The sequence below is a fragment of the Rhagoletis pomonella genome, unplaced genomic scaffold (genome assembly GCF_013731165.1).
Source record: "Rhagoletis pomonella isolate Grant_MI unplaced genomic scaffold, Rhpom_1.0 Rhpom_scaffold_00001, whole genome shotgun sequence".
Taxonomy (NCBI): Eukaryota; Metazoa; Arthropoda; class Insecta; order Diptera; family Tephritidae; genus Rhagoletis; species Rhagoletis pomonella.
In genome coordinates this window covers 105,545,478-105,557,225 of record NW_023458555.1, presented here as the reverse complement: position 1 = coordinate 105,557,225, position 11,748 = coordinate 105,545,478, and the positions used below count along the sequence as shown (strand labels likewise).

Sequence of the window (11,748 nt, the reverse complement as noted above, 5' to 3'; positions counted from 1 at the left end):
ACGCAAATAAATGGAGTAAGTGAACTCAACTGAACACATATTCATTACGTTCATTCCTTATCTTTTTGGACTAAAATCTGAAAAGTGTCAAAACGCCAGAGCGTAAGCGAAATACGCTCACTAAAAGAGAATTACAGGAAAAAGTAAAGGAACGCAAAAAACCAAATTTTTAGTCCAAAGAATGGCAACAACAAAACTAACGTCAAATAAGAATAGAAATGCATGTACAAAACACATACACAATAAAAACTTCGCGATTTTTAATTAAAAATTTTCATAATTTATCGAAGTATCGATTTTATAATAAAAATCGCCGCACGGGAAAATTTTTAATAAAAAAACCGCGCGATTTTCGATTAAACATTTTCATTACTTATCGAAGTATCGATTCTAAAATAAAAAGCGCCGCAGGCGAAGCTTTTTAATAAAAAAAAGCGCGCGATTTTTAGTTAAAAATTTTCATTATTTATCGAAGTATCGATCCATGTTATTTATATTAACTACACAAGATTGTGGTGCGTATTTTCACCATCGGAATTTGCTATTAAATACAGAATTTCGCGAAAGTGTACACTTAAAACATCACAAATGTATAAAAACAATAAATACGTGTTGAATTGAGTTCATTTATTCCATTTATTTGCGTCAAATTCATCAAAACATAGTGCGGAAAGTACAAGAGTTTTTTGCAAATAACTCTTTAATGAATTAAAAATGTTAATTTCCGGATTGTTATTATTGGCGTTAAGACGCTTAGATTGATACCACTTTCGAACTTTTTCCGTCCATTTTGACCTGGTTTCGCTAAAATGCACTACTACCGAATAATTTATCAGATTCTGTTTATACTGAGAATCATACATGAACCAGTGGGCATTTTTTGTGTCGCATGCAGTTGCTAGAAATTATTTTGGCCTATGTTGCACCATTACCCGTAGTATTAAAACACGTCACTAAAGCACTTGTATCAAATACATCAATTCTTATCTTTGAACAATCAAATCAACTGGATTAAATACACTTGCATTTATGTATACTAACCCTTTCTAAACATTGTTTTTAAAAACGCAGAATCGCCCGGAGTCTATCAAAGTCTCTAAGAGAATGAATTACTTAAGTGATATGAAAATGTATTCATGTCTATACATCAGAGGTAGGCACTCACACTATCACACACATGCGCTTTTGTGCGAAGCAGAGAAGTTTCGTTCACCAGCCAGTGCTCGGAGTTTACCACATTTGTGGAATAGATAACACTTTTTTTGCTAAATTATATTTCTACTACTTCTACCACCGTAAGCTAAAAAACTTTCAGATCTTAAAACTTATTTTTTTTTTTTAATTTGTCCATTTGCGCATTAATGAGTCGGCATTTTCTACAACAAAAAACAACATTGCTTGCTGCGACGTCGACACATGTACGATATGATCGTCTTCGTGCGTCTTACGACAATTGACGATTGACTGATGCTTTGCTTAGAGCTGTCAAACTATCGATAGTGAGGCCACTCGATAATTTGCGATAGTTTAGCTGCACTATCGATACTATCGCTATTATCGAAATTTTTTTATTATATATTAAGCATACTTTATTTAATTTCTATAAGTGTACAGTAGACTGCACATCGCCAAAAAAGCAGCAGGATAACAAAATCTAGTATATTTTAAGACTTCTACCAAATTTTTTCGTAAAAATTTTAAGATTTACGTGAGGTGGACCAATTTGAAAATACCTATAAAAATGGTTTTTTATGAATAAAAATAACTTCTTAAAAGATCTTTTGGAAAAATTCCCTCTGATGAAAAAATTTTAAGTTTAAAAAATCTACATAAAAATATTAAAATGTTGTATCAACGGAATCATAATAATGAGATGTTTTATGCTGTTTTCTTAAACTTTTTCAAAGATTTGTGTAAGAAAAACTTGAATAACCGCTCCAAAACTTTACCGATATAGACTTGTTAGGTATTAGCGGAAAGGTATTTTCTTACCCGTTTTATTTCTTTGCAAAAAGACTCATTCACGTCCCAATTTTTTCTTTATCAAATACCAACACATCTTAATTCAACATGGAATGACACTCGTTTATCTTACTTTCATACTTTGAATAAGCTTATTCGCAAAGAAATTAAAAGAATGAGAAAATACCTTACCAATGATACCTCATAAGTCTAAATTGGTAAGGTTTTGGATGAGTTATGCAAGTTTTTCTGAAACCATTCTTTAAAAAAAGTTCAAAAACAGCATCAAAAATCTCATTATTACGATTCCGCGTTCCGCGAATGCGTTTTGAGTCGCAATGTTATGTCTTGTTTAAAAAGACATTAGAAACTGTGTCCTAGTCACTTTGAAAAGGTGTAAGAGGGTGATCGAGCACTGAAGCTTTTAGAATTAAAAGCAGCGTTCTTTATTAAATTTATGGTTGGTGAAAGTAATATACATCAACACGAAAATTATCAATGTCTATCAAAAAATGATTCTCTGTCAGAAAATGATAGAACTTTGGCTTTTTATTTAGAATTTCTAGAAAAGTTTTACGTATGCAGTTTTATAGCCCATTTAAATTTAGTAGTGCAAATTTCAAGCGCTAGGAAATCGCTTTGATTTTTAATGATTGGCAATTTCTTTTATATGGAAGAAAATGCCTAGCACCGTCAGCAAAAAAAAATATAAACATTAAATAAACAAAAATATAAATAGCCAAAACTGGTCAAAATGTCACTTAACTTAATCAGCTGACCATAAGTGCGTATAACATATTTATAAATTTATTTATTTGAATCTGCCACATTGTTTTGGAATGTACCACAATTTTTCATGCATATTTACCACTAAGAAAACTTTTCCCTCCGAACACTCTCAACAGCAACTGATTTGATTTGCTTTGCCGAGATTATCGTAAGACGCACGATACATATACATAAGGTATATTGCGAATGTGGAATTTTAGACATCCGCGGATGGGAACGCGGATGCGAATATCTAACAGCTAACATCCGCTAACATAACCATTCGAATCTAGCATAATGGCGAGGCCAAACCAGATGTGTCAGGTTTTTCTAAAGCATTTGAAAAGAATTCTTCATTCTCATTACTTTGGCTGTTACAAAATTGAGGACTTCTAACTTCACCAACGTTTTTCGATTTAATTTCTGTAATTAATTTTTAATACTTTCTTCTACAACTGGTTTTAAAAATGTGTGCTTATAGCGAGCTAAATAGGTGGATATGAAAAATAAATTATTATTTTCCAGGAATGAAAACTTTGAACAAAATTCTGTTTACAAAGTCATGGCTCCCAGCCGAATCGGATCAGAATATTGTTATTTAAAAAAAAAGCACCCTGTTTTTTATAAGCGTTTGAATCTCAGATAGTTACATAATTCTTATCTTATTAAACGACAGACCTATAGTTTCTTAATTATTTAAGCATCGGTTCTCTTTATAGCCAGACATTTATCATTTCTGCTGGAAATCTCTATTGAAGGAGCTTACTCTTTGACTTTAAATAGCACAGAAGGGACAGTTTTACCACAGAAATTTTTAGCCAAGGATCCAATGTATATCCCTATGGGAAAAATATTGCCCGACAAGTAAACAAAATAATTGTTTTTAAAATTTTTGCTAATAATAAATTCCCCAAAGGGCGACATTTGAAATTATTTAAACGAATATATGTAACATTAAAATTAAGAATTACATTGCACGCTTTCTTCATTTTTTCTATTAGTTTTTTTTAAGATTGGTAAAAAAAAATTATAATAAAGAAAGAAAGCAATGCAGTTGCACAGAAAAAAAAACATTCTTAAAAAGGCTATGTTCTCTTTGACGTACCTCAAAGGTCAAGTAGAAGTTGGAACTTGTATGGCTGCCCATTGATAGCTCGGTTATATAGCTTAAGAAATAATATGTTTAAAGACATTTTTATCAAAGTTGATAAATACGACATTTGACCAGTTTTGTTACAAAAATACTCCCACGAACACAGGCAAAAATATTGGCAACAATTTGTCATTTTGTTTGACATATATACGTTTTATCGGTGCACTTGCACAACATTCGCATTCGCAAAGGCTCCGCATTGATTATTGCGAATGCGAATGTTGAATTTAATGCGGAAGCTCCGCGGTTGGAATGCGAATTCGAATATTCGCAACAACCCTGGTATACATGTGTCGACGTCGCAGCAAGCAGCATTTTAAAGCCCAATTACATGTGTTTGGAAAATCAAAAAATGCCCACCTCTGACATAGGTACATATCTCTTTTTTCGTTCCTAATTAGACCAGCAAACGCAGTGTTTACTTAGCATACATATGTATATGTATCAGGGTTATTGAGAATATTCGCTTTCGCATTCGCAACCGCGGAGCTTCCGCATTAATTTTAACATTCGCATTCGCTTTCGCATTCGCAATAATCAATGCGGAGCTTTTGCGATTGCGAATATTTTGCAAGTGGACCGATAAGACGTATATATGGCAAACAAAAAATTATATATTGTAGCCAATATTTTTGCCTGTGGTCGTAGGAGTATTTATGTAACCAAACTGGTCAAATATCATATATATCAACTTTGATAAAAATGTCTTTAAAATATTATTTCTTAAGCTATCTAACCGAGCTATCAATGGGCAGCCATAAAAGTACCCACTTCTACTTGACCTTTTACGTTCGTCAAAGAGAACATAGTCCTTTTAATAATATTTTTTTTCTGTGCTGTAAATACCTGTTTTGGCTTTTTTCTTTATTATGATTTTTTTGGACCAATCTTAAAAAAAACTACTAGATACAAAAGAAGAAAGTGTGCATTGTAATTCTTAACAAAATTTTCGTGATTTGCTTTTGATGTTATAGGCGGCATACACGGTGCGTCTGACTCGTGAGTCGGTTTGGATGTGTTTGTGAAAATAAATATGTGTTAGTTGCACCAACATGACTCCCGGCATGGCTCTGAATGATTCAACTGTGTGTAGTCCAAGGCGAGTCAACACGTACACAAATGACTCGCTAGTCGACGTAGCGCGTATGCCACCTATTACATATATTCGTTTAAATAATTTCAAATGGGGCTCTTTGGGGAATTTATTTTTAGCAAAAATTTTAAAAACAGTAATTTTGTTTACTTGTCGGATAATATTTTTTTCATAGGGATATACATTGGATCCTTGGCTAAAAACTTCTGTGGTAAAACTGTCCCTTCTTTTAAAGTCAATGAGTAAGCTCCTTCAATAGGGATTTCCAGTAGAAATGATCAGCGTCTAGCTATAAAGAGGATCGATGCTCAAATAATTAAAAAGCAGGGGCATAGCAGTTGTTAGTTTTATAGCAAAACCGTTGCTGCATAACAGTTATTAGATGAGAAATATTTTTTCTTTCGTCGATAAGAGTTATAACCCAACGTTTATTTTTTACGTTGCCTGATAACTGTTATGCTGGAGAAATATTTTTTCCGTTGCCGATAAGAGTTATTTCCCAACGTTCATTTTTTACGTTGCTGGATAAGAGTTATTTTACAACGTTTATTTGTTACGTTGTCTGATAAACGTTGTAAGATTAGGATATTGATGAAGATGGAGATGGAGAATAAAATAAAGACGATGAAATAAAAGTGAGAGAGTGAAATAACTATTATCAGATAACGTAAAAATATTCGTCGGGCAATAACTGTTTTCAAGCAACGTAAAAAATAAACGTTGGGAAATAACTCTTATTAGCAACGGAAAAAATATTTCTCATCTATTAACTGTTATGTTTTCGTTAAATTTCAGAATTCAGTCAACGTTTTCAATTTGTAAATTCGAGATAACAGTTATTTTTGGTCCCTGTTAAATAGCAATGGGTCTGACCTTTAATTAGATAAGAATTACGTAACTATCTGTTATTCAAATGATTATAAAAAAACGGGGTGCTTTAAAAAAAATAACAATATTCTGATCCGATTCGGCTGGCAGTCACGACCTTGAAAACAGAATTTTGTTCAAAAATAATAATCTATTTTCATATATCGTCCACAACGTTCGTACTGTGCGGTCGCTTAAACATTCGATTTAAAGATTTCCTAAAGTTACTTTGTTTATCTAAGTGCTAAGCAGTTCTAATTTGTGTAATTTATACTGGAAAAAGCTATTTGAAGCCAAGCTCCAATAAATTGTTGTGTTTTAGACATAAAGTGCGTGGATTAAAAATTAAAAATTAATATTCTTGTCATTCATTATGCATATTTGCCTCTTTTGGTGCATTACCGTTGTTTTGCATGAGAGTGCATTTTCCCATCTTCCGCGATTTATCATACATTTTGCTTATCATCGATCAAATAATTTTCCTGCAAACAGCTGATTTTGGCTTGCTTTTAAGCTTTTAAGCTTTTTTGCACAGTGACTTTAAAACTGTTAAGGTCAGCACGGTTTCTCACCATTGAACTTACAATACCTAGACGTCTGTGTCTCTCAAACGCTCATCTTTGCTACTATCGTACTAAAAGCGTACACTGTGAGTTTTTCTTGTGCATACATACAAATTGTTACTACTTCGCGCTGCAATGTATTCATCCTGCTGTTTTGAAAAATGTAACATTAACAAGTAAGAAAGGCTAAGTTCGGGCGGAGCCGAACATTAAATACCCGGCGCAAGTATTAAATATATGTTTTTTCACCCTTCCGAAACCTTCCGCTAGATGGTAAGCCGAGTTGTAACAATTTTGAGTAAATTAGCGTCCTTCAATTTCGAAATATTGAAGTTTCAAGCAATTCTTAAATTTACCGTTATATGAGAATCGGCCGTTATATTAGTCCGATTTCAATAATTTTCAACGTTTTGCTTACACGTGGCAAGTACAATAACCATACCGAGTTTGGTACAAATTGGTAGAACGGTTACCGGTATACTTATATGTGATCATAAGTGGGCGGTGCCACTCCCATTTTCCAAAATTTTACCATAAACGCATTTCTTGGTAAAGAATTGTTGCAACCATCAATTTTGAAAAAATGAGCTTCAATATTTAATGATTTATCGAAGATTTTGTATTTCTCTAAATTACCGTTATATGGGATGTGGGCGTGGTTATTGTCCGATTTTAAAAAGTTTCGGCGGTTTTTTATGCTGTACCAAGGCCAACAACTGTGCCAAGTTTGGAAGAAATTGGTGTAGCGGTTACCAAGATATACACATGTAACCATAAGTGGGCGTGGCTACGCCCATTTTCCAAGAATTTATAATATTCTTATTTTTCGTCTAAAACTTATTATAAATATCAATTTTGAGTGAATAATCTCCAGTAGTTACTAAAATATTGCAGTTTTCATATTTCTGAAAATTACCGTTATATGGGAAATAGGCGTGGTTATTGAGCGATTTTAAAAATTTTCGGCCATTTGGTATGTTATGCGAAGGCCAACAACTGTGCCAAGTTTGGAAGAAATTGGGGCAGCGGTTACCAAGATATACACATGTAACCATAAGTGGGCGTGGCTACGCCCATTTTCCAAAAATTTATAATATTCTTATTTTTCGTCTAAAAATTATTGTAAATATCAATTTTGAGTGAATTATCTTCAGTAGTTACTAAAATATCGCAGTTTTCGTATTTCTGGAAATTACCGTTATATGGGAAGTGGGCGTGGTTAAAGTCCGATTTCGCCCATTTTCAATACCAACCTACCTTGGATTAAGGGAAACCTACATACCAAATTTCGTTGAGATATCTCAATTTTTGCTCGAGTTATCGTGTACACGGACAGACGGACAGACGGACAGACGGACGGACAGACAGACATGGCTTAATCGATTTCTTTTTTCATCCTGATCATTTATGTATACATTTGTCTATATCTATCTCGATTCGTTTTGGCTGTTACAAACAACCGTTATGTGAACAAAATTAATATACCCTTGTGCACAAGTGCGCTCGGGTATAAAAACGACTTAGAGCATTGCGTTGCGTGTTGGTTGTGTGATGACTTAGCTCACGTAAAATGTGCTGGTCTCAATGGTAGGGTGGCCGATATCATAACCGATAACAAAGGTGTTCGTTGGTCTTACCCCAAGTGCAGATCACTGAAGTTGAGCTTTGTAAAATGTTTAGGAGCGCCAGAAATGTCTTCCAGGAGTTGGGTAAGGAGTTAAAACTTCTAAACGCAAAGTTTAAGCGATATGAAGATGCATTTAAAGACTTTAAGTGCATTGAATCTTCATCCTCTCCATCACCCAAGCTTCAAAAAAGCGGAAGCATGGAGGAGACAGCATTGCTCCTAATCCCATTGCTTTGGACATTGACACTCCGCCAACTGATTCTTTGCCTACTCCCGGCTTAAATAAGGAATTAATAAGTTTTAATTCTCCGTGTGTTGAGTTATCTCAAGCTGCATCTTCCTCAGGTGTCACTTCAAGGGCTGCAGCAAAAACGACAGCTGTGTCTGAACCTACATCTCAAAGTGGACCTTCTCCGCTACCGAAAGAATTAATCGTAGTTCCTGCGAATAAATCTGTGTTTGTTTCGCGCTTTTCTAGTGAAACGTCGGTAGAAGATGTTAAGTCTTATATAACATCAAAGCTTAATCCCCGGCACATTTCTATTAGAAAATTTACAAGACACAAATCTACAATTATTTTAAAAATGACTGATAGCATTGTGTAAGGGCATTAAAATTTTCTCTATCTCTCTGCACTATTTCTGTTCCTTTCTGATATATATTTTTCTTTTCTATTAATTAAGTCATACTCGTTGTTATTGTTAAGTTACATATATTGTATTTTGTTGTTTAATAAAATGTGTTGTTTGAGAAAATTTGTAAAAATTTAAATTTAAGAAACTTGCATAGTAAAATAAGTATTGTAGAAAATAATATATATATATATAGTTCAAGTACTATTAAAAGACATAAGTCTTACTCTGTACTACTGAAACAAATTAATTAATAATAATAATAATACGAAAGAAGCATATCTCCTTCAAAATTGATATTTCCGACCATTTTCAAAACATTGTTGATGGTTCATTCTGGCCCAATGGTGCTTTAGTTCGTGAGTTTAAGTTTAAACCTCGAGCTCGGAATGAAAATACTCTTCAAATTCCCTCCTCAGGATCAAAAAACTTATAGTAATTTTTTCTTCAATATTTATTACCAAAATGTTAGAGGTCTAAATACAAAATTAACGTACAGCTCAGTTCTTTAAGTCTTTTGATTTAAATTATGAAATTTTGGTTTTTACTAAAACTTGGCTAAAACCGAATGTGTTTAATAGTGAAATATTGTGTAGTAAGTATGAAATATTTAGAAATGATCGCTTAGATAGAAAAGGCGAGGGTGTTTTAATAGCTGTTCAGACCGACTTTTCCTCTGAAAAAGCTGTGATCACAGGTTCAGATGATGTTGAATTCCTCTGTGTTAGAATACGGTGCCCCTCAAGTAGTGTTTTTCTTTTTGCAATTTATATTCCACCAAACTCTAACCCTTCGGTTTACTTCAAACATTCTTCATTATTGCTCTATTTATTTGCCATGACCAAGCCCTCCGATTCGATTGTTGTGTTGGGTGATTTCAATCTAGCGTGTGTTTCCTGGGATTCGGTGGATGGAATTCTGGTGCCAAATTCTTCTCGGGATGTACTTAACCAATTTCTTAACGAACTTTACGATCTTGGTCTATATCAGATTAATTCAGTTATCAACAACTTAGGTAAATGTCTTGATTTAGCGTTTATTGATGATACTGCTAAATGCACTATAATACGCGGCGATCCTTTAGTTATACCTATAGACCCTTATCACGCACCACTTGAGTTGTCCTTGGCACCATCCTACGATTAATGTTATTGTCCTGAAACTAGAAAGCCGAAAGGTCGGCGATATTCTTTCAAATGCGCTAACTACGACAAGCTTAAAATAGCTATATCTGAAATAATCTGGCCTGAGTCAATGGGGATGTTGAGAACAGTGCCTTACACTTTAGTAAAATCTTGAATAATATATTCAGTAAACTCATTCCTCTTGTTAAAGAAAATACCGGACCTCGTAACTTGTTGTGGTTTAACTCAGAGCTAAAGTATTTAAAAAATCAGAAAACTAAATCATTTAAACTTTATAAAAAATCAGACCTGTCTTCTCACTACGCCGCTTACTCCATCCGTCGTCATAAATAAAATGCCTTAAATAGAAAATGTTACAGGAATTACATTAATAAAACTCACATTAACATCGTTTCTAATCCCAAGTCATTTTATCATTTTGTTAACTCAAAACGTAAAATAAATGGGTTTCCCTCAACACTGAAATTAGATGATGTTATTTCTAGTGATGATGATATGATTGCTGATATGTTTGCAAATTATTTTGGATCGAACTATTCTGTCGAGCCAAATGGAAAAACTTCTGGCTATCCTTTTCCACTCCCACAGTTTGACCACATCCTTATTCCTTCAATCTCCGCTGACAATGTTCTCCTTCATTTGAATAGTTTAAAAAATTCTTTTCTAAGCGGCCCGGATGGTATTCCCCCCTGTGTCCTAATAAGTTGTGCTGATTATCTATATAAGCCATTAACAAACATCTTCAATGCTTCTCTAAAGCAAGGAGTTTTCCCCTCTTTGTGGAAGGAGTCGTATATCTTGCCGCTTTATAAAAATGGAGGCAGGATGAATATTGCGAATTATAGGGGAATCGCTAAGCTGTGTGCCACTCCTAAATTATTTGAAGGAATCGTTACGGAAGAACTATCGTATTCCATAACACCCGTTATCGATGTATCCAACACGGCTTTTGTAAAGGTAAATGAACTGTATCAAACCTTCTTGAATTCACTACAAATGTGAATAATGGTTTCAAAAGTAATTATCAAACTGACGTCATTTACACTGATTTCAGCAAGGCTTTTGATAAAGTATCACATTCAACTCTAATATACAAACTTGATAAAATTGGTTTCCCTCCAATCCTGCTGCGCTGGCTTTCTTCTTATTTCATTGGCAGGAAACAGAGGGTTATCTTTAAAAAATGTTCATCTCGTGTAATTCATGTGACGTCAGGTGTACCTCAAGGAGCCTCCTTGGTCCCCTTCTGTTTATTTTATTCATCAACGATCTTCCAAATAGTTTGAAGTATTCGAATTGCTTAATGTACGCAGACGACGTTAAGTTATTTAAGTTCATTGGTGCCCCAGAAGACAGGAAAGAATTACAGGTGGACCTTAGTAATGTGTTTAAATGGTGCGAAGTAAATTCTATGTCACTTAACTTGAAAAAGTGTAAGTTTATATGTTCTCTAGAAGTCCGATCACTGACCGCAACCCGCGCATGTGCCACTGTAACGTTCGCCATCGTACCAGCGCTGCTTGCGTCGCCGTCAACTAAAGCGTTGGCAAATTCATTGCAAATTCAAAAACACAGTATATACAGTAATAAACCTTTTCGCAGTTTTTCACCATTTGGTCCCCGAGGAGTACTTTTGGGTTGTGTGCAGCGTATTCGTTTTTCGCGCACGGCAACTCTTACTGTGGGGAATTTCGCCTCATGATTAGAAAAAGTTCATTTCGAGGATAAAATATACATAACTATGTATTATTTATGAACAAAATAGGTTAAGTTTAATATTCATCTTTAATGTATACTGATATTCATGCTTATTGAAGAATAATATCAATAATTAAGTACATAAATAACGCATGTGTGTTATAAACTGGAAAACTTAAATCGTAATTATAGCATTGAATGGAGTTTACTTAAATGTAAGTTTAAAATAAAAAAAAAGTC

General features: G+C 34.0%; 1 protein-coding gene across 1 annotated transcript in view; it reads right to left on the bottom strand.

Annotated features, from left to right (window-relative positions):
- Window positions 1-1,414, bottom strand: part of LOC118749517 (methanethiol oxidase-like) — a 98,841-nt gene extending 97,427 nt beyond the window's left edge. Inside the window, exon 1 of the mRNA XM_036484314.1 lies at window positions 1,042-1,414. Coding sequence (XP_036340207.1) covers window positions 1,042-1,054 — 13 coding nt within the window. The 5' untranslated portion in view covers window positions 1,055-1,414. The remainder of the gene's footprint in view (window positions 1-1,041) is intronic.
- Window positions 1,415-11,748: the final 10,334 nt, after the last annotated feature.